Genomic DNA, 22,644 nt, shown 5'->3' on the forward strand with positions numbered 1-22,644 from the left:
TTCCTGGGCTCAAGCAATCCTCCCACCTCAGCCTCCCGAGTAACTGGGACCGCAGGCATGCGCTACCTCGCCCTGCAACCCATCTCCTCTTTTTGCTAGTTAGCTTTCTTGTCCTTTGGATCATAGCTCAAATGTCATCTCTCATCCTAACCATGCTATCTAAACCAGGTCCTTCCTTGCTATTTTCTGCCTTAGCACTGATTCCTCAATAGCACTTACCAATTTAAAACTTAAAAATACATATGTATTGGTCGGGCGCGGTGGCTCAAGCCTGTAATCCCAACACTTTGGGAGGCCGAGGCGGGTGGATCACGAGGTCAAGAGATCGAGACCATCCTGGTCAAAATGGTGAAACCCCGTCTCTACTAAAGATACAAAAAATTAGCTGGGCATGGTGGCGCGTGCCTGTAGTCCCAGCTACTCGGGAGGCTGAGATAGGAGAATTGCCTGAACCCAGGAGGCAGATGTTGCGGTGAGCCGAGATCGCGCCATTGCACTCCAGCCTGGGTAACAAGAGCGAAACTTCGTCTAAAAAAAAAAAAAAATATATATATATATATATATATATATACATATATATACATTTTCATTTCTTTCAACTATAAACTCCACAGAAAGAAGAGAGCTTATCTGTCCTGTTCCTTTTTACTTGGTGCCTGGCACATAAAAGGTATTTAATAAATGTATTTTCTGACGGGCACTGTGGCTCAAGCCTGTAATCCCAGCATTTTGGGAGGCTGAGGCAGGAGGATCACCAGAGTTCAGCAACTGGAGACCAGCTTGGCCAACATGGTGAAACCCCATCTCTACTAAAAATACATACATTAGCCAGGCGTGGTGGCAGGTGCCTGTAATCCCAGCTACTTGAAAGACTGAGGCAGGAGAATCACCTGAACCCTGGAGGCAGACATTGCAGTGAGCTGAGACTGTGACATGGCAGTCCAGCCTGGGCAACAAGAGTAAAAAACTCTGTCTCAAAAAATAAATAAATAAATAAATAAATACTTTTTTCAACTTGGGCAATGTAGTGAGACCCTGTCTGTACACAAAATTAAAAAAATTAGCTAAGTGTGATGGCACATGCCTGTAGTCCTGCTTACTCAGGAGGCTGTGATGGGAGAATAGCTTGAACCCGGGAGGTGGAGGATGCAGTGAGCTATGATCACACCATTCCACTCCAGTCTGGGTAACAGAGTGAGACTCTTGCAAAAAAAAAAAATTTATGAATAAATGAAGGAAGGAGCTGGTGAAGTTATTTATGAGAAAGTGTCATGAGGAAAAGGTAAGTTTAGAGCGGAAGGTACACATCTCTAATACTGTGGTGTCAGGGTATCTGTAGACAAATAGTTGGGATTAGAAGAGGAAAAAGACACTTTGGGAGGCCAAGGTGGGTGGATCACCTGTGGTCAGGAGTTCAAGACCAACCTGGCCAATATGGTGAAATGCTATCTCTACTAAAACTACAAAAAATTAGCTGGGCATATTGGCAGGTGCCTGTAATCCCAGCTACTCGGGAGGCTGAGGCAGGAGAATCACTTGAACCTGGGAGACTGAGATTGCAGTGAGCAAAAATCGTGCCACTGCACTCCAGCCTCGGTAACAGAGTGAGACTCAGTCTCAAAAAAATAAAAGAAAAAAGAGTTGGCATTTGATACTGTACCTCTAGCCTTGCTCAGATGAGCTGGGCTGAGCAGAGGCTAGTACTCCTTCAACTACAGTATTAGGCCTTAACACAATATAACGTAATAGTCCAGAACCTAAAAGAACTTGAGACCTCTCATTACTAAGCACTCAAGTTAAAAAAAAAAAAAAAAAAAGAACTTGAAACCAACATAGTTTAGAAACAAGTGCTAGTGATGTGGTTTAGGCTATAAGTATAATAGTAACTTACAGTACTGAACTAATGAGGGTCAAAATAGAATAGGCCTGGGGCAGTGGTTCAAGCCTATAATCCCAGCACTTTGAGAGGCCGAGGCAGGCTGATGGCTTCAGTCCAGGAGTTTGAGACCAGCCTGGGCAACAAGGCAAAACCCTGTCTCTACAAAAAATACAAAAATTAGTGGTTGTGGTGATGTGAGCCTTGTAGTACCAGCTACTCAGGAGGCTGAGGTGGGAGGATCACTTGAGCCTGGAAGATGTGTTTTTCTGTTTTGTTTGTTTGTTTGTTCTTATTTTGAGATGGAGTCTTGCTCTGTTGCCCAAGCTGGAGTGCAGTGGCTCTATCTCAGCTCACTGCAACCTCTGCCTCCCGGGTTCAAGTGATTCTCCTGCCTCAGCCTCCTGAGTAGCTGGGACTACAGGCATGTGCCACCATGTCCAGCTAATTTTTGTATTATTAGTAGAGACAGGGTTTCACAATGTTGGTCAGGCTGTTCTCAAACTCCTGACCTCATGATGCACCTGCCTCAGTCTCCCAAAGTGCTAGGATTACAGGTGTGAGCCACCATGCTGGCTGAGCCTGGGACCTTAAGGCTGCAGTGAGCTATGACCACACCACTGCACTCTAGCCTGGGTGACATAGTGAGACCATGTTTCTATTTTTTTTCTTGGTTCTCTACATATGGTCAAAGTTTCTAAAAAGAAAAAAGAAGAAAATAGAATAGTCAGAAGCCTGGAAGAAAAGACTCTTTAAATTTATTCCATCAAAAATGTTTACTGAGCTGGGTTGAGTGGCTCAAGCCTGTAATCCCAGCACTTTGGGAGGCCAAGGCGGGTGGATCACGAGGTCAAGAGATCGAGACCATCCTGGTCAACATGGTGAAACCCCGTCTCTACAAAAATACAAAAAATTAGCTGGGCATGGTGGCGTGTGCCTGTAGTCCCAGCTACTCAGGAGGCTGAGGCAGGAAAATTACCTGAACCCAGAAGGTGGAGGTTGTAGTGAGCCGAGATCGCTCCATTGCACTCCAGCCTGGGTAACAAGAGGGAAACTGTCTCAAAAAAAAAAAAGTTTACTGAATATTGTACCTGTTAAGTGTGAGGCTCCAAGCCAAGTGCTGAGAATACCCAGGTGAACAAGACACAGTCCTTGGTCTCTATTCACTGATGGTCTAACAGGGAAACAGACATGGTAACCTTGGAATTGACAGGATATGTATGGACTTATATTCCAGTGGAAAAAAGATAAACATAGACACAAATAGGGCTGGGAGCGTCACTTCTGCCTATAACCACAGCACTTTGGGAGGCTGAGGCAGGAGAATCACGTGAGGCCTGCAGTTTGGGACCAGCCTGGGGCAACATGGTGAGACCTCATCTCTATAAAATAATAAAAAAAGACACAAATATATAACAATAGTAAGTGTAATGAAAAAACATAAGCCGAGTAAGAGGGACAGAGTGAGCTGTGTTACATAGGATATTTAGAGATGCCCTTTTCAATTAAAGTAACATTTGAACAAAGGCCTAAAGGAGTGAGAGATTGAGCTCCCTGGATGTCTTGGGGAAGAGCATCCCAAGTAACGGAAATAAGTGTAATGGCAGGCTTGTGTTGGATAGCTAGAGAAATAGCAAATGTGTCTGGAATGGAGTGAGTGGGAAACAGTGTGGAAGTCAAAGAGGTAGCGAGGCCAGGTCATGTGGGGCCTCGAAGGGTATGGGTAGCACTCTGGACTTTACTTAGCTTGAGGTTAGAAAAGTCATGCATAAAAATGTTAACTTTTTTTTTTTTTTTGAGACGGAGTTTCGCTCTTGTTACCCAGGCTGGAGTGCAATGGTGCGATCTCGGCTCACCGCAACCTCTGCCTCCTGGGTTCAAGCAATTCTCCTGCCTCAGGGTCCCAAGTAGCTGGGACTACAGGCGTGCGCCACCATGCCCAGCTAATTTTCACATTTTTAGTAGAGACGGGGTTTCACCATGTTGACCAGGATGGTATCGATCTCTTGACCTCGTGATCCACCCACCTCGGCCTCCCAAAGTGCTGGGATTATAGGTGTGAGCCACCGCGCCCGGCCAAAAATGTTAACTTGATAAAGCAAGCAAAGGGAGTAATCACAGATCTGGGAGTACAGGAAAGTAAAAATGAAATCAATATTTCAGAAACTCAATTCAACATGTGGAATAGATTAGAGAGAGGCAATCCAGAAGGCTATTCATTCCAATAGTTCAAGTGCAAGATGATGAAAACTAACCAGAATGGGCAGCAAGAATGGTAAGAGCTACATAAAAATGAAAAATTTTCAAAGAAAGCAATGGGATTTTCAGGCTTGGTGTGGGATGAATGTACTTGTAATAAAGCTTCAGAGCTGCTGACTTCAGATACAAACAGATGTCCTGCCAGAAGCAAAGGAAGCCAAAGGAACTGTTCAGGAAACGGATCCACAGAGAGTTTCAGTAAACACAACAGTTGTTCTTCTAAACCTTTTGTAATTGAAACTATTCTTTGTTTGAAATAGAAGTGAAACAGTCTTTATTTTTAATAATTAAAGGACCCAAAATGATTTCCCCCTTCCTGAGAAGTAAACCAAATTGATCCTACTTATCACCTGAAAATGCAACAGTCATGAGCACGCAGGCAAAGGAGCTCATGTGAGCCCAAGTCCACGTCTGCATATCAGCAAATTTTATTAGAAATGCTTGTCTCCTAGTTTTGAGTCTAAATAATCAAATATAATGGAATATTCTTAGGATAGTGTTTATATCCTTACCGAAACAGTTTCTTGTCACTAATTTTTTGGTTTACAATTTTTTTTTTTTTTTTTTGAGATGGAGTTTCGCTGTTGTTACCCAGACTGGAGTGCAATGGCACCATCTCAGCTCACCTCAACCTCCACCTTCTGTGTTCAAGCAATTCTCCTGCCTCAGCCTCCCGAGTAGCTGGGACTGCAGGCACGCACCACCATGCCCAGCTAATTTTTGTGTGTGGTTTTTTTTTTTTTTTTTTTTGAGGCGGAGTTTTGCTCTTGTTACCCAGGCTGGAGTGCAATGGCGCGATCTTGGCTCACTGCAACCTCTGCCTCCTGGGTTCAGGCAATTCTCCTGCCTCAGCCTCCTGAGTAGCTGGGATTACAGGCACGTGCCACCATGCCCAGCTAATTTTTTGTATTTTTAGTAGAGACGGGGTTTCACCATGTTGACCAGGATGGTCTCAATCTGTTGACCTCATGATCCACCTGCCTCGGCCTCCCAAAGTGCTGGGATTATAGGTGTGAGCCACCGCGCCCGGCCAATTTTTTTTTTTTTTTTTTTTGAGACGGAGTCTTGCTCTGTTGTGCAGGTTGGAGTATAGTGGCATGGTCTCAGCTCACTGGAACCTCCACCTCCTAGGTTCAAGTGATTCTCCTGCCTCAGCCTCCTGAGTAGCTGGGATTACAGGTGCCTGCCACCACGCCTAGCTAATTTTTTGTATTTTTTGTAGAGATCGGATTTCACCATGTTGCCAGGCTGGTCTTGAATTGACCTAGTGATCTGCCTGCCTAGGCCTCCCAGAGCACTGGTATTACAGGCCTAAGCCACCACGTCCGGGCTATAGATAAAAAAGTAGAACATATTACTGACATCAGTTTAGAAAAGTGTATGGCAGTGTAGAGTAAATACAGGTATCTGAACAAAGAAATATCCATAACAATTGGTAAGAGCAATTTTTTTTTGAGACAGGGTCTGGCTTTGTGCCCCAGGCTGGATTGCAGTGGCAAGATCACTGTGACCGCTGCCTACCAGGTTCAAGTGATTCTCCTGTCTCACCCTCTGGAGTAGCTGGGATTGCAGGCACCCACCACCACACCTCGCTAATTTTCGTGTTTTTATTTTTATTTTTTAGAGATGGGGTTTCACCATGCTGGCCAGGCTGGTCTTGAACTCCTGACCTCAGGCGATCCACCCACCTCGGCCTCCCAAAGTGCTAGGATTACAGGCATGAGCCACTGTGCCCAGCCTTAATTTTTGTGTTTTTAGTCGAGACAGAGTTTCATCATGTTGGCCAGCCTGCTCTCCAATGTCTGACCTCAAGTGATTCACCCACCTTGGTCTCCCAAAGTGCTGGGAATATAGGTGTGAGCCACTGTACCTGGCCAAGAGCAATTGTTATAATTGCTATTGCCAATAATTTTTTCAGGCTGGGAGTGGTGGCTCACACCTGTTAATTCAAGCAGTTTGGAGGCCAAGGTGGGTGGATCACCTGAGGTCGGGAGTTCAAGACCAGCCTGACCAACATGGTGAAACCCTGTCTTTAAAAAAAAAAAAAAAAGGCCGGGTGTGGTGGCTCACGCCTGTAATACTAGCACTTTGGGAGGCCAAGGTGGGTGGATCACCAGTGGTCAGGAGTTCAAGACCAGCCTGGCCGTCATTGTGAAACCCCATCTTACAAAAAAAAAAAAAAAAAAAAGAAATAAACAGGCCGGGCGCGGTGGCTCACGCCTATAATCCCAGCACTTTGGGAGGCTGAGGCAGGTGGATCATGAGGTCAAGAGATCGAGACCATCCTGGTCAACGAGGTGAAACCCCGTCTCTACTAAAGATACAAAAATTAGCTGGGCATGGTGGTGCGTGCATGTAGTCCCAGCTACTCGGGAGGCTGAGGCAGGAGAATTGCTTGAACCCAGGAGGCGGAGGTTGCGGTGAGCCGAGATCGTGCCATTGCACTCCAGTCTGGGTAACAAGAGCGACACTCCATCTCAAAAAAAAAAAAAGAAATAAACAATATTTTCATATTTCTGTGGCCACACTTTAAGATGTCATCAAAGGATTTGATATTGTGTGGAAAATACTTAATATGAAAACTACTTAACTTTTAAAATATGTTGTCCCATCTCAATTTCATAAACTTACCTTCCTACTATCCCAAAGTTTAGGCAGATGACAAATGCTGTTTTTCTCCTCTCTCTATATATATATGTATATGTATTCTGAGACAGGGTCTTGCCTAGGCTAGAGTTCAGTGGCACAATCACGGCTTACTGCAGCCTCAACCTCCCAGGTGCAAGCGATCCTCCCACCTGTCTCCTGAGTAGCTGGGACTACAGGTATGCATCACCATGCCCAGCTAATTCTTTAATATGTTTTTGTAGAGATGGGGTTTTGCCATATTGTTCAGACGGTTCTCCAACTCCTGGGCTTAGGGGATCCACTTGCCTCAGCCTGCCAAAGTCCTGGGATTATAGGCATGAGTTACCATGCCCAGCTCTCAATACTGTAGTGCTGATTACACTGAAAGTGTAAAAAACATTTGAAATAATCATTGTTGGAGGGGGTGGGGCTGAAAAAATAAAAAAAAGAAAGAAATAATCATTGTTTTGAGGACACAAATAGTAACACAGCAACTTAGAGGTGGAACAAATTTTAGGAAAAGCATTGTTTACTTTTACTAAATTATTTATGTTGATTTAACCTGATTTAAACAACTAGACTACATTTAAAGTCTCTGGGGCTGGGTGCAGTGGCTCACGCCTGTAATCCCAGCACTTTGGGAGGCCGAGGTGGGTGGATCACCTGAAGTCAGGAGTTTGATCAGTCTGGGCCTCTGCCTCTTCTCTCCACGTGGAGGTCCCAGTGGGAGGAGAGGGCTGGAGGCCAGTTAAAAAAAAAAAAGACCAGCCTGGTTAACATGGTAAAACCCTGTCTCTACTAAAAATACAAAAATTAGCTGGGCATGGTGGCGGGTGCCAGTAGTCCTAGCTACTTGGGAGGCTAAGGCAGGAGAATTGCTTGAACCTGGGAAGTGGAGGTTGCAGTGAGCCAAGATTGGGCCACTGCACTCCAGCCTGGCGACAGAGCAAGACTCGTCTCAAAAAAAAATCTGAACACACAGATATTGCTTAAATAGCACAAGGTTCAAAGAAAGCTTGATTTAAGCACATCAAACCACTGTGTCAAAACAAATCGAGATCATTCCAAATGAGTTGCATAAAAAGAGAGTTAATGCATGTTTGAGATCAGGTATTTGCCTCTTTGAAGAGTGACCCTGATTTTGTCTGACCTCAGAAAGGTCGTTTCTCTCTGAGCTCTAATTCCTCTTCAAAACATTGAGAGGCTTGTGTCTGTGCAATTTTAAAGTGTTCTTGGATCTATAATTTGGGATTTTGTTATAGTGGCCCTTAACTGGAAACAATTTAACCAAAAGCATCATCTTCATCTTAAAGAAGATTTTAACTGGGCATGGTTGCTCAAACCTGTATTCTCATTTTGGAAGAATGAGGCAGGAGGATCTCTCGTGAGACCTTCTCTTTACCACCCCCTCCTCCCCAAAAAAAAAACTAACCAGGCATAATGGCACATACCATCACAGCTACTCAGGAGGGTGAGGCTGGAGGATTGCTTGAACCAAGGAGGTTGAGGCAGCAGTGAGCTGCATGAATGCACCACTGCCCTCCAGCCTGGGCAACAGAGTGAGACTCTGCCTCAAAAAAAAAAAAAAAAAAAAAAAAAAATATATATATATATATATATATATATAGTACTTGGATCTTGTACAAAGGAATTAATTGTTGAATGCTACTTAGAGCAAATACATTTTTAGTCAAGTTCTGAGGGAAATGATAAAAACAGGGTTAGTATAAAATTTAGTAGTTATTTGAATTTTTACTGCTTATTTTAGGCCTGACACAGTAGTTTACTCTTCTTTTCTTAGAGACAGGATCTTGCTCTGTCATGCAGGCTGGCATGCAGTGATGAGATCATAGCTTACTGTAACTTGGAACTCCTGGGCCCAGGTGATCCTCCCACCTCAGCCTCCTGAGTAGCTGGGACTACAGGGATGTGCCACCACGCTGGCCAGCTGTTTAAAATTTGTTATTTAATTTTAAAAAATTGGCTGGGTGTGGCAGCTCACACGTATAATCCCAGCACTTTGGGAGGCCAAGATGGGTGGATCACCTGAGGTCAGGTGTTCGAGACCAGCCTGGCTAACATGGTGAAATCCCGTCTCTACTAAAAATACAAAATTTAGCCAGGTGTGGTGGCAGGCACCTATAAGCCCAGCTACTTGGGAGGCTGAAGCATAATTGCTTGAACCTGAGAGGCAGAGGTTGCAGTGAGCTGAGATCGTGCCACTGCACTCCAGCCTGGGTGACACAGCAAGGCTTCATTTAAAAAAAAAAAATTTTTTTTTTAAATATAGATAAGAGGACTCTCCTTGTTGTCCAGGCTGGTCTCAAACTCCTGGCCTCAAGTAATTCTTCTGTCTCAGCCTTCCAAAGTGTTTGAATAACAAGAAGTGAGCCACCTTGCCCAGTCTGACACAGTGGTTTAGATCTTGCTTTTTTTGTTATGTATGTAATATAACACTTCATAGCAGGTATTTGATATTAAATGAATTAGGTAAGATGTACTTCACATTGAGGTTTCAGAACCACGTGGCATGACATTTTAATCAACAGTACAAATCTGTAAAGAAGGGCTTTATTATCAGCACAGAGCAGGAAAAACCCTAAACCGAACAAAGGTAGCTAAGATGATTACTGAGTCGTTAATTAACTATGTTGTCTAATCACCCGGTTTCTACCTCCGTTTGGCTTCAAAAGTCAAAAATGTCAACTTGCGGGGCCGGGCGCGGTGGCTCAAGCCTGTAATCCCAGCACTTTGGGAGGCCGAGACGGGTGGATCACGAGGTCAACAGATCGAGACCATCCTGGTCAACATGGTGAAACCCCGTCTCTACTAAAAATACAAAAAATTAGCTGGGCATGGTGGCGCGTGCCTGTAATCCCAGCTACTCAGAAGGCTGAGGCCGGAGAATTGCCTGAACCCAGGAGGCGGAGGTTGCAGTGAGCCGAGATTGCGCCATTGCACTCCAGCCTGGGTAGCAAGAGCAACTCCATCTCAAAAAAAAAAAAAAAAAAAAAAAAAGTCTACTTGCCCTGAAAGGAAGTTTGAATTATTTACCTTACTGTAAACTCTTAGAAGTGGAAACAAAACTGCCATTTAAATGGGCTTGCTGTTAATGAACTTGAGCATGACTATGTTATGAATCAGCGAGTTTGAAAATGAATATTCCTGAGTCCTCTAGTCAAAAGGCAAAGGCTTCCTCCTTGGCTTGATCACACTATTAATATGTACACATATTCAACCACCGCTTTTTAAAACCCCTTACAATTTACACCTGTTTTGGTGACCGACTGAATAAATAAATATGAAAGCCTACGACGAGCTTTCTTAATAAAATAAATAAAGCTGCATTTTATTATAGGATTTAGTAACATTTACACTGAAGATGATGACGAAATGTGAATGAAATACTGCGATGAACAATAACCGTCCCAGCTACTAGCGGTGGTACGGTCTCAACGGAGGACGATGACTTCTGAGGTCTCAAGTAATCTTCGCAAAACCCAGGGAGCTGAACTGTCAGTCCCACCCCACGAAAGCGGCTACTGAATCCCAGATTGCCCCACGATCTCGGTTCTGCGAGCAAGGTCACGTTCACAACGGCGGGAGTTTCCACAGCGGTGACACACGGCACTTCCGGCCGGCCGTGAGAGTCAGTGACGTGGCGGCGAGGCTGGGCACGGTCGTCGGGGTCGGGGCACCAGGAGCTGTCAGGTGCCCTCGGGGCAACCCCGCTGGGAGAGAAGAGCTCGCCCGCAGTCTCTGCGGCAGGGAGGCCGGAGCCGGAAGTGCCACGTGTCCTGATTGCGGCTGCGCGGCCGGCGGCTGACAGACACTTCCGGCCGAGGCCTCCTTCCTTCTAGGTTTGGCTGCCACCTTGTTGCCCGGCATTCGCGGCCCCGCCGGCCCGACTTTCTAGCCTCAGTTCCCAGGCTAGGCCGTGGCCGCCGGTGGCCTGGGGAGAGTGCGGCGCCATGCCTCGGGCTTGATGCGCCGCCCTCTCTTTTCCCAGACTTCAGTCTTAAGTCGTTAGCCTCCTCCCTTCGCTTTCAGCAGTCGTCTTTTAGCTCTGTTCTTGGCCCTGTTGTCGACCCGGACCAGCCCCTTCCAACCCAAATAACTGCCGTCGTCATGTCCCAGCCGGGAATACCGGTCTCCGGCGGCTCCCCAGCCAGCTTCCAGGCCCAGAACGGAGCAGCCTCGACCTCGGGGTCTCCCTACGCTAACGGTAAGTGCTGTCCGAGGGGAGGGCTCAGCCTGACCGGGGCTGAAACCGACCTTTGCGTGCCGCTGCTGCTCGAGGCGACATGGAGAGGGTGACCTCCCTACTGGGTTCTGGTCCGGATGGTGGTGGGCGGCTGGGCCAGGGGACCACGGCGACTGTGCACCCGCAGCCCCAGGATCGTCTTAGGCTTTCACATGTATTCAGTCGGTCACCAAAACAATAATTAAGTACCGGCTGTATGCAGCGTCCTGGGTGAAACATGGGTGAGAAAATGCCTCAAAACTCGAATGTAAGGATCATAGTGTTTGTGTGCATTCACCTTCCGTGCCACCTCACCCCAGTCTCCTAGAAAGCAGGATTTATGGTCTGATTCAACTGGGTTCTGCAGGCCCTGAAGTGGGTTGGCAGTCGTACCCAGTCTGATTTTCTGGAGATGAATGCATGCTTTTGGGACACCCCTTTTAGGGCCTACTCATCCCTCCCAGAACCTTCCCAGAATTGTACCTACAACACCTGTTCAGTGTTTCAGCTGTTGAAAAACCAAATAGAAGGGATAATCTCCTGTTTGATTTCTAGATGTCTGTATAGCACTTGGAAAGTTGTTGGACCCAACTCTTTGAATCTCTGACAGGTGTCTACATGTACATTATAGTTTGTCATTTGGTGTGAGAATGTCTTATAATTTTATACCTCTTCTAGGATTCCTTAAATCATCCTACTTTATGATTTGCTAAGATTATTTCAATTGTTATAATAGACAAAGTCTTTCTGCCAACAGGTTGCCTACTTACAAATTTACCTACAAATCTCTGGTTTACAGAAATAGGACTAGTAGAATGATGCTAAAGAGCTTAGTTGCCCATTGGAGTCTAAGATTTCTGTGAAGTTGGAGAAAACAGATAGTGACTAAAATTGCTAATTTACATTGTTTTTAGAGAAGACTGCTGTTTTCTTTACAGAGATGCCTCTAAAAGACTTTTTAAAATGTCTGAGTAGGCAACTATGTGGGCAGAAGAATAAATGGAGGAAAGCCACTGAAAGGGTGTTAAGTTGAATTAATTATCCTTTCTCAAAATTATGGCAACAGATTATGTAAACTACATTTTATTCTAGGATATTTAGTAACATTTACACTGAGGATGAGAACAACTTAAAATGTTATATGGCTATGGATTTTCTTTTTTTTTTTTAAAAGATGGGGTTTCACCATGATGGCCAGGCTGGTCTTGAACTCCTGACCTTAGGTGATCCACCCACCTCGGCCTCTCAAAGTGCTAGGATTACAGGCGTGAGCCACCGCACCCAGCGGATTTTTCTTATAATCTGTAAATTGCAGTTTTACATCAACTTTTTTTTTTTGAGACAGAGTTTCACTGTTGCTACCCAGACTGGAGTGCAATGGCACGATCTCGGCTCACCGCAACCTCCGCCTTCTGGGTTCAAGCAATTCCCCTGCCTCGGCCTCCCAAGTAGCTGGGACTACAGGCATGCACCACCATGCCCAGCTAATTTTTGTATTTTTAGTAGAGACGGGTTTCACCTCGTTGACCAGGATGGTCTCAATCTCTTGACCTTGTGATCCACCCGATTTGGCCTCCCAGAGTGCTGGGATTATAGGCGTGAGCCACTGCGCCCAGCCTACATCAACTTTAAATGACAAATTCTTAAATGTGCTTCTACGTTTGTAGATGGGTGTAGTTGTCATAATATTGAAATGTTTGACATAATGTCATAATATTGAAATGAAGAGGTTTGACCACTGTGGTATGCTGTATTAGAGATATTATCACTATGTTGATTTGATACAGTCCAACAGACATTTGTTGCACATATTCTAAGTTCTGTCTTGAGGATATAAAAGAGAATAAGAAAGCATTACCTGTACATAGGTTGCCCATAGCCAGTTGAGGAATTCACATATGTAACTGGCGACTGCAATTCAGGATGATGGCAGCTGGAAGAATGTGACCAACTGAGAGGTGGGGAATGAAACCATAGGACTGCAATTAAAGCCTCTTTTTGTTTGTCATTTATCTTAAGAGACAAGGTCTCATTCTGTCACCCAGGCTGGAGTGCAGTGGCGTGATCACAGCTTACTGCATTCCCAGCCTTCCAATACTTGGCTAATATTTTTTTTTTGAGACAGAGTCTCACTCTTTCGCCAGGCGCCAGTTCAGTGGCATGATCTCAGCTCACTGCAATTCTGCCTTCCAGGTTCAAGCAATTCTCCTGCCTCAGCCTCCCGAGTAGCTGGCACTACAGGCGCACACCACTATGCCCAGCTAATTTTTGTATTTGTAGGGGTTTCACCATGTTGACCAGGATGGTCTCGATCTCTTGACCTTGTGATCCACCCACCTCGGCCTCTCAAAGTGCTGGGATTACAGGTGTGAACCACCGCGCCCGGCATTTTTTTTTTAATAATATTTTTCTAGAGATGAGGTCTCCCTGTGTTGCCCAGGATGGTCTTTAACTTCCCACCTAAAGCACTCTTCCCTCCTTAGCCTTCCAAAGTGCTGGAATTACAAGCCTGAGATTATAGACATGAGCCACCACACCTTTTTGTTGTTGTTGTTGTTGAGACAGGTCTCTTTATGTTGCCTAAGCTGGTCTGAAACTCCTGGCCTCATGTGATCCTCCTGACTCAGCCTTCCAAAATGCTGGGATTAGGTATGAGCTACTGAGCCTGACCTGGGTTGTTTTATTGTTCATCCCACTAATACAAAGAGTAGGGATGTGGTATCAAGTTGAAGGAGAGGGTATTTTTTAAGAGGTGAGAAAATGTTTCAATGCTGGGGTCTAGTTTTGGCTAACTATTCCAAAGCAGTAGTTGCTGCTTACATATTCTGTTGAAAACTTTTTTTTTTGAGATGGAGTTTCACTCTTGTTGTCTAGGCTTAGAGTGTAATGGCACAATCTCAGCTCACTGCAACCTCTGCCTCCCCGATTCTAGCAATTCTCCTGTCTCAGCCTCCTGAGTAGCTGGTATTACAGGCATATGCCACCAGGCCTGGCTAATTTTTGTATTTTTTTTTGAGACAGAGTCTCACTCCATTGCTGGAAGCCAGGCTGGAATGCAGTGGCAGACCTCGGCTCACTGCAACCTCCACCTCCCAGGTTCAAGCACTTCTCCTGCCTCAGCCTCCTGAGTAGCTGGGACTACAGGTGCCTGCCACCATGCCCAGCTAATTTTTGTATTCTTAGTAGAGACAGGGTGGTTTGTTTTTTTTTTTTTTTAAATAAAGGCGGGGTTTCACCATGTTGGTCAGGCTGGTCTTGAACTCCCGACCGCAGGTGATCCGCCCGCCTTGGCCTCCAAAGTGCTTGAATTACAGGCGGTAGCCACCACGCCCGGCCTAGGGGTTTCACCATGTTGGCCAGGATGGTCTTGATCTCTTGACCTTGTGATCCACCTGCCTTGGCCTCCCAGAGTGTTGGGATTACAGGCATGAGCCACTGTGCCTGGCCTAAATTTTGTATTTTTAGTAGAGACAGCGTTTCCTCATATTGGTCAGGCTGGTCTCGAACTCCTCACCTCAGGTGATCCACTTGCCTTGGCCTCCCAAAGTTCTGGGATTACAGGCATGAGCTACCACGCCTGGCCAGAAACTCTCAAGTATTTAATGAAGTTTGTTTAAACTACATGTTACAGTATAATTGGATCTTCAGTTTGCTTTTGTTTTTTGTTTTTGAGATGGAGTCTTGCTCTGTCGCCCAGGCTGGAGTACAGTGGTGTGGTCTTGGCCCACTGCAACCTTTGCCTCCCGGGTTCAAGTGATTCTCCCGCCTCAGCCTCCTGAGTAGCTGGGACTACAGGCAGGCACTACCACGCTCAGCTAATTTTTGTATTTTTAGTACAGATGGGGTTTCACCATGTTGGTCAGGATGGTCTTGATCTCTTGACCTCATGATCCACCTGCTTCAGCTGCCTGAAGTGCTGGGATTACAGGTGTGAGCGACCGCACCCAGTGGACAGGTTTTTCTAAGTCTTTGTGTGTACACATTTCCTTTGCAAAAATTGATAGCAAGGCCGGGCACGGTGGCTCAAGCCTGTAATCCCAGCACTTTGGGAGGCTGAGGCAGGTGGATCACAAGGTCAAGAGATCGAGACCATCCTGGTCAACATGGTGAAACCCCATCTCTACTAAAAATGCAAAAAATTAGCTGGGCATGGTGGCGTGTGCCTGTAATCCCAGCTACTCAGGAGGCTGAGGCAGGAGAATTGCCTGAACCCAGGAGGCGGAGGTTGCAGTGAGCCGAGATCAAGCCATTACACTCCAGCCTGGGTAACAAGAGCGAAACTCCGTCTAAAAAAAAAAAAAAAATCAATAGCAAATTGGACTGCAACACCATGTAAAGTAATGGATCTTAATCTGATTATCATGTAATAAGACCAAAGGCAAATAATGACTCCCACCATTAATTAGTGCCTTTATTGACTGAATCAACTTGCAAAGTCAGTTGGAAACTGCAGCTTTGTTTTGTTCTGTTTTTTCAGACAGGGTCTCACTTTGTCCCCCAGACTAGAGTGCAGTGATGCAGTCTTGGCTCACTGCAACCATAACTGCAAAGGTTCAACCGATCCTCCTGCCTCAGCCCCCAATGTAGCTGGGATTACAGGCATGTGCCACCATGCCCAGCTAATTTTTGTATTTTTTGTAGAGACAGGGTTTTACCATGTTGGTCAGGCTGGTCTCAAATTCCTGAGCTCAAGAGACCTACCTGCCTTGGCCTCCCAAAATTCTGGGGTTACAACCACTGCACGTGACCAGAAACTGCATTTTATTACTTTAATTATATTTATTTATTTATTTGTGATGGAGTGTTGCTCCGTCACCCAGGCTGGAGTGTAGTGGTACGATCTTGGCTCACTACAGCCTATGCCTCCTGGGCCACAGAGTGAGACCCCTTCAAGCTATTCTTCTGGCTCAGCCTCCTGAGTAGCTGGGATTATAGGCACCCACTACCATGCCTGGCGAATTTTTTTTTTTTTTTTTTTTTTAAGATGGGGTTTCACCATGTTGATCAGTCTGTTCTTGAACTCCCGACCTCAGGTGATCCATCCACCTTGGCCTCCAAAGTACTTGGATTACAGGCGTGAGCCACTACACCCGGCCTAATTTTTGTATTTTTAATAGAGTTGGAATTTCACCATGTTGGCCAGGCTGGTCTCAAATTATTGACCTAAGGCAATCTGCCCACTTTGGCTTCCCAAAGTGCTGGGATTACAGATGTGAGACACTGCATTTGGCTAATAGTTGGCTATTTTTCTGTGACTTTTATTTATACTGTCATGTAGGACACCCTAATTAATGGAACCATATTATGGAGAGCCTTGAATTAACTTAAAATTGGTCATTCAATTGGATTCATAGGTGGAAAGTATGAACTGTGCCTGGCGTATAGTAGCTCAAATATATTTATGTAATGTATTAATGAATGGATAGCTTAAGAATAAAAAGATTTTGAGTGTTTACTTGGAATTCTAGGGGAAATCTAAAATTCTGGAAGACATCTTTTTTCCCTGCTATGGAATTTATATAAAAGGGGTATTTATTTGGTTCTTTTTTGTGACTTTGAGCAGGCTTTTTTTTTTTTTTTTTGAGACAGAGTTTCCCTCTTGTTACCCAGGCTTGAGTGCAATGGCACAATCTCGGCTCACCTCAGCCTCCACCTCCTGGGTTCAGGCAATTCTCCTGCCTCAGCCTCCTGAGTAGCTGGGATTACAGGCACACACCACCATGCCCAGCTAATATATTTTTTTGTATTTTTAGTAGAGACGGGGTTTCATCATGTTGACCAGGATGGTCTCAATCTCTTGACCTTGTGATTCACCCACCTCGGCCTCCCAAAGTGCTGGGATTACAGGCTTGAGCCACCGGCTGCAGTGGCGCAATCTTGGCTCACTTCAACCTTCGGCTTCCGGGTTCAAGCTATTGTCCTGCCTTAGCTTCCTCAGCCTCTCGAAGTGCTGGGATTATAGGCATAAACCACCATGCCTGGGCCAGGCTTTCTTTAAGAAACTAATAGCCTTTTGGCCAAGCTAGCCTCAAACTCCTGACCTCAGGTGATATTCCCGTCTCGGCCTTTCAATGTGCTGGGATTATAGGCCCAGCCATAGGAGATTTTTTACTGATGCAGATTCTGGGATCCTTTTGAATCCTATGAATAAGATTTTATAAAGGTGGGACCTGGGATCTCAATTTAGACCATTATTATAGCAGGTTCCTCTGATTCTGAAGCTCCTGGTTTGGTGGGAAGCACTCATCTGCATTCAATCTTGCCTCTGACTTTCTAAGTTAGCCTCTTTACCCACACATACCAAAATTGTCCTTAATAAGGCCACAAGGCCAGGCACAGTGGCTCACACCTGTAATCCCAGCACTATGAGAGATCAGGAGACCCATAGTGAAACCTCATCTCTAATAAAGATACAAAAAGTGGCCGGTGCGGTGGCTCACGCCTGTAATCCCAGCACTTTGGGAGGCCAAGGCGGGTGGATCATGAGGTCAAGAGATCAAGACCATCCTGGTCAACATGGTGAAACCCCGCGTCTACTAAAAATACAAAAATTTAGCTGGGCACGGTGGCCTGTGCCTGTAATCCTAGCTACTCAGGAGGCTGAGGCAGGAGAATTGCCTGAACCCGGGAGGCAGAGGTTGCAGTGAGCTGAGATCGCGCCATTGAACTCCAGCCTGGGTAACAAGAGCGAAACTCCATCTCAAAAAAAAAAAAAGATACAAAAAATTCTACAGGTGTGGTGGCGAGCACCTGTAAGGCCAGCTACTCAGGAGGCTGGGCAGGAGAATCACTGGAACCTGGGAGGCAGAGGTTGCAGTGAGCCGAGATCATGCTATTGCACTCCAGTCTGGTCGGCAGGGCAAGAATTCATCTCAAAAAAAAAAAAGGCCACAAATGGCTTCCTGGTTATTAAATAGAAAAATATTTTTCCCTCCTCATTCTCTGAGCTGCATACGATATGTTTGGCTGTTACTTTATTTTTGCAACAGTTGCTTTCTTTGGTTTCTAGGATATCAGCAGAAGGGTAGTTACAGTTTTATTTTTCCTTTTTTTTTTGGTTGCTATTTCTCAACAGCAGTATTCTCAATATTTCCTTTTCTTATTGTTTTTTTCTCTCCTATTGGTGTTCTTCAAAGTGACCTATTACTCTTTTTTTTTTTTTTGCGACGGAGTCTTGCACTGTCACCTGGGCAATGGTGCAATCTTGGCTCACTGCAACCTCCGCCTCCTGGGTTCAAGCAATTCTCCTGCCTCAGCTTCCCGAGTAGCTGGGATTACAGATGCTTGCCACCATGCCCGGCTAATTTTTTGTGTTTTTAGTAGATATGGGGTTTCACTACGTTGGCCAGGTTGGTCTTGAACTCAACCTCGTTATCCACCCGCCTCGGCCTCCCAAAGTGCTGGGATTACAGGAGTGAGCCACTGAGCCCAGCCCTCTTTTTCTTACTCTTATATACTCCCTGGGTGTCTTTAATTCCCTTGGTTTTAAATCTTTTTTTTTTTTTTTTTTAGACAGAATTTCGTTCAGGCTGGAGTGCAGTGGCGCCATCTTGGCTCACTGCAACCTCTGCCTCCCAGGTTTAAGCATTTCTTCTGTCTCAGCTTTCAGAGTAGCTGGGATTACAGGCATGCACCACCATGCCTGGCTAATTTTGTATTTTTAGTGTTCTCCATGATGGTCAGGCTGGTCTCCAACTTCTGACCTCAGGGGATTCACCGGCTTTGGCCTCCCAAAGTGCTGGGATTACAGGCATGAGCCACTGTACCTAGCCCCCATGGTTTTAAATCTTATACATAAATCAGTGATTCCCAAAATTATATCTTAAGCTGTAACCTATCACTTTGGCTGCAGATAAATATCTTTATACTGGACATCTCCAATTAGATTTCTTGGTGGCACCTGAAAATCAGCGTGTTTAAAATAACTCTTTCAGTCTCTTTTCCTTCTGCCATTCCCCATCTTTTTTTTTTTTTTTTTTTTAAGAGATAGCATCTCACTCTGTTGCCCTTGCTGGAATGCAATGATAGCTCAATTGCGGCCTTGAACTCCTGGGCTCAGGTGATCTTCCCACCTCAGCCTCCCAAGTATTTAGGACCCAGTTATTACCAGGCTCAGCTAATTTTTAAAAGTTATGTGAGCTGGGTGGAGTGGCTCATGCTTGTAATCTTAGTATTTTGGGAGGCCAAGTCAGGAAGATTTCTTTAGCCCAGGAGTTTGAGACCACCTGGACAACTTAGGGAGACCCCATCTCTACAAAAAATTAAAAAATTAGCTGGGCATAATGGTGCATGCCTGTAGTCTCAGCTATTCAAGAGGGGAGGTGGGAGGATCACTTGAGCCTGGAAGATTGAAGCTGCAGTGAGCTGTGACACATTCAGCCTGGGTGACTGTGAGACCTCTTTTCTAAAAATAACAACACACACAACCAAAACATATATTTTGTAGAGATAGGGACTTGCTATGTTGCCCAGGTTGGTCTCAAACTCCTGGCCTTCAGTGATCCTTCCACCTCAACTTCTGAAGTGCTGGGATTATTGGCATGAGCCACCATGCCTGGCCTACATTTCTCAATTCTCTTCTCCTTCTGTTCCAATGCATAAACACTGCCATCTACCAGGTTGCTCAGGTCAGAAACCTAGGAGTCATTCTAGATTCTTTCCTCTGTTTATCATCCATATTCAGTTCCATGTAAAATCCCATGAGTGCTGTTTCCTCAAATCAGTTTTTGAAAATTTGAGTAATGTATAGATACTAAATATTTCTCTGTGATCCCAATGTCAAATTATTTATTTATTTATTTTTGAGGCAGACAGGTTCTTACTCTGTTACCCAGGCTAGAGTGCAAGGGCATGATCACAGCTCACTACAGTCTTGATCTCTTGGGCTCAAGTGATCCTCCTGCCTCAGCCTCCTGAGTAACTATATGCCACTGGCTAATTTTTTTATGTTTTGTAGAGATGGGGTTTCAGTATATTACCCAAGTTTTTCTTGAAGTCTTGAGGTCGAGCACTGCTCCCACCTTGGCTTCCCAAAGTGCTCGGATTACAGGATTAAGCCACCATGCCTGGCAAAAATTATTTTTACTAAATGTGTGTATGCAAACACAAAACTAGATGTATATTCATAGGTTTATAGCTGTTGTACTATTGTAAAACCAAACATTAAAAATATCAACAAAAGACTGGGTGCAGTGGCTCACTCCTGTAATCCCAACACTTTGGGAGGTTGCGGTGACCAGATCACTTGAGATCAGAAATTGAAGAACAACAGCCTGGCCAACATTGGTGAAATCCTGTCTCTACTAAAAAATACAAAAATTAGCCAGGCGTGGTAGTGCATGCCTGTAATCCCAGCTACTAGAGAAGGTGGGTGAGGCGAGAGAATTGCCTGACCCGGGAGGCGGAGGTTGCAGTGAGCTGAGATCACACTACTGCACTTTAGCCTGGGCAACACAGCGAGACTCCTTCTCAAAAAAAAAAAAATAATAATCAACAAAAGCAATATAATTCAATTTAAAAACATTAAATAATATCCTATTTTGTTTGAAATCACAATTGATTTGATTGTCTTAATTTTGAAGATGTTGGAACATTACTTAGTTGACTGTCATGATCACTTTGTTTTTGTTTTTGTTTTTGTTTTTTTGAGACAGAGTTTTGCTGTTGTTACCCAGACTGGAGCGCAATGGCGCGATCTCAGCTCACCGCAACCTCTGCCTTCTGGGTTCAAGCAATTCTCCTGCCTCAGCCTCCCGAGTAGCTGGGACTACAGGCGCGCAGCACCATGCCCAGCTAATTTTTGTATTTTTAGTAGAGACGGGGTTTCACCTCGTTGACCAGGATGATCTTGATCTCTTGACCTCGTGATCCACCCGCCTCAGGCCTCCCAAAGTGCTGGGATTATAGGCGTGAGCCACCACGCCCAGCCCCACTTTTTGTTTTTGAGACAAGTTTTCACTCTGTATCCCAGGGTGTAATGCTTAATTATAGCTCACTGAAGTCCGAACTCCTGAGCTCAAGAGATCCTCTTGCCTCAGTCTCATGAGAAGCTAGGTCTATAGGCTTGTGCTACCACCCCTGGCTAATTTTTTTAGAAAAGCAACGTGATTGTGATTCCTGGCTAATTTTTTAATTTTTAATTTTAATTTTTATAGAAATGGAGTTTCTGTATGTTGCCCAGGCTGGTCTCCTACTCCCGAGCTCAATTAATTTTCCTGCCTTGGCCTCCCAGTGTGCCGGGATTACAGGCCTGGAATTGCATGTCTAATCTCTATACCATTTTAATAGGGAGAAAGGACATTTACTGTAAAACAGATGACTTGTAGGAAGGATAAATGGTCGCTTAGAATGGATATGATAGTTTTATGATGATGTCTGTTTAGCTGTGATGTACAAATTACTCATCTCAAGTGATGAGTCAGATTGACATCTTCCTGGTTGCCCCTGGGAAGTAGATTATGAAAATTGAGTTCTTTTGGAAGGCTCTGCTTTAGGCAGATAAGAGATTTTAGGAATTCAAATGCCTTCTGCTTAAAATAATTTTTATACCATAGTAGTGTATTCTGGGCCCCTTCCCAATCACTGACCCATTATTTTGATCGGCTACTTAGTAATGACTGTTTTAACAGAATTTAAAAAATTACCCATTTAGTGAAAGTGTCATTATATATTTATTACTACACTTCTTTTTTTTTTTTTTTTTTTTGAGACGGAATTTTGCTCTTGTTACTCAGGCTGGAGTGCAATGGCACGATCTCGGCTCACTGCAACCTCCGCCTCCTGGGTTCAAGCAATTCTCCTGCCTCAGTCTCCCGAGTAGCTGGGACTACAGGCACCCGCCACCATGCCCAGCTAATTTTTGTATTTTCAGTAGAGACAGGGTTTCACCATGTTGACCAGGATGGTCTCGATCTCTTGACCTTGTGATCCACCTGCCTCGGCCTCCCGAAGTGCTGGGATTACAGGCGTGAGCCACCACGCCCGGCCATTACTCCACTTCTCGTGAACTGCTTGCAAATTGATTCTTGTAAGATTTTCACATAGTGGGGAGGGATGTCAGAAAAAAATAATTTTCATCTAATAGTTACTCACAATAGGTCTGTGATGGTGACTACCACAAAACAAGTTCTTTTGTATTAGTCTTCCTGCCAGTTGGCTTTATGACTGACTGCATTTTTTTTTTTTTTTTTCTTTTTTTGAGACAGGAGACAGGGTCTTACTTTGTCACATTGGAGTGCAGTGGTGTGAACACAGCTCCCTGCAGCCTTAACCTCCTGTGTTCAGTGATCCTCCTGCCTCGGCCCCCAAGTAGCTGGGACTTCCAGGCATGTGTCACACAGGTATGCCCCACCATGCCCAGCTAATTCTTATATTTTTTATAGAGATGAGGTCTTACTGTTGTGTCCAGGCTGGTCTCAAACTCCTGACTCAAGCTATGTGCCTGCTTTGGCATCTCAAAATGTTGGGATTATAGGTGTGAGCCACTGTGCCCAGCATATTTTCATCTTTATTGACCTGTCAAATTTTTGCTTATTTTGTATATTTTGATTATATTTGGCTTTCACTTGGCTGCATCTGGCTTGAAGGCACATCTTTAGCATATTAGCTTGCGATAAGATTGTAAATACAACCAGGCGTG

General features: G+C 44.9%; 1 protein-coding gene across 11 annotated transcripts in view; it reads left to right on the forward strand.

Annotated features, from left to right (window-relative positions):
* Positions 1-10,615: 10,615 nt before the first annotated feature.
* Positions 10,616-22,644, forward strand: part of SEC24A (SEC24 homolog A, COPII component) — a 76,035-nt gene continuing 64,006 nt past the window's right edge. For 5 of the 11 annotated variants that reach the window (XR_013530852.1, XM_035284915.3, XM_035284918.3 and 2 more), the window contains exon 1: positions 10,616-10,988. Coding sequence is in view for 10 of the 11 variants with exons in the window: in XM_035284915.3 (XP_035140806.3) it covers positions 10,892-10,988 (97 nt within the window). In the remaining variant the exon portion in view is untranslated. Of the gene's footprint in view, positions 10,989-22,206; positions 22,346-22,644 lie in introns of all 11 variants that reach the window. The other 6 variants (XM_035284922.3, XM_078359523.1, XM_078359541.1 and 3 more) reach the window with 2 other exon arrangements.

Source organism: Callithrix jacchus, chromosome 2 (genome assembly GCF_049354715.1).
Source record: "Callithrix jacchus isolate 240 chromosome 2, calJac240_pri, whole genome shotgun sequence".
Classification (NCBI taxonomy): domain Eukaryota; kingdom Metazoa; phylum Chordata; class Mammalia; order Primates; family Cebidae; genus Callithrix; species Callithrix jacchus.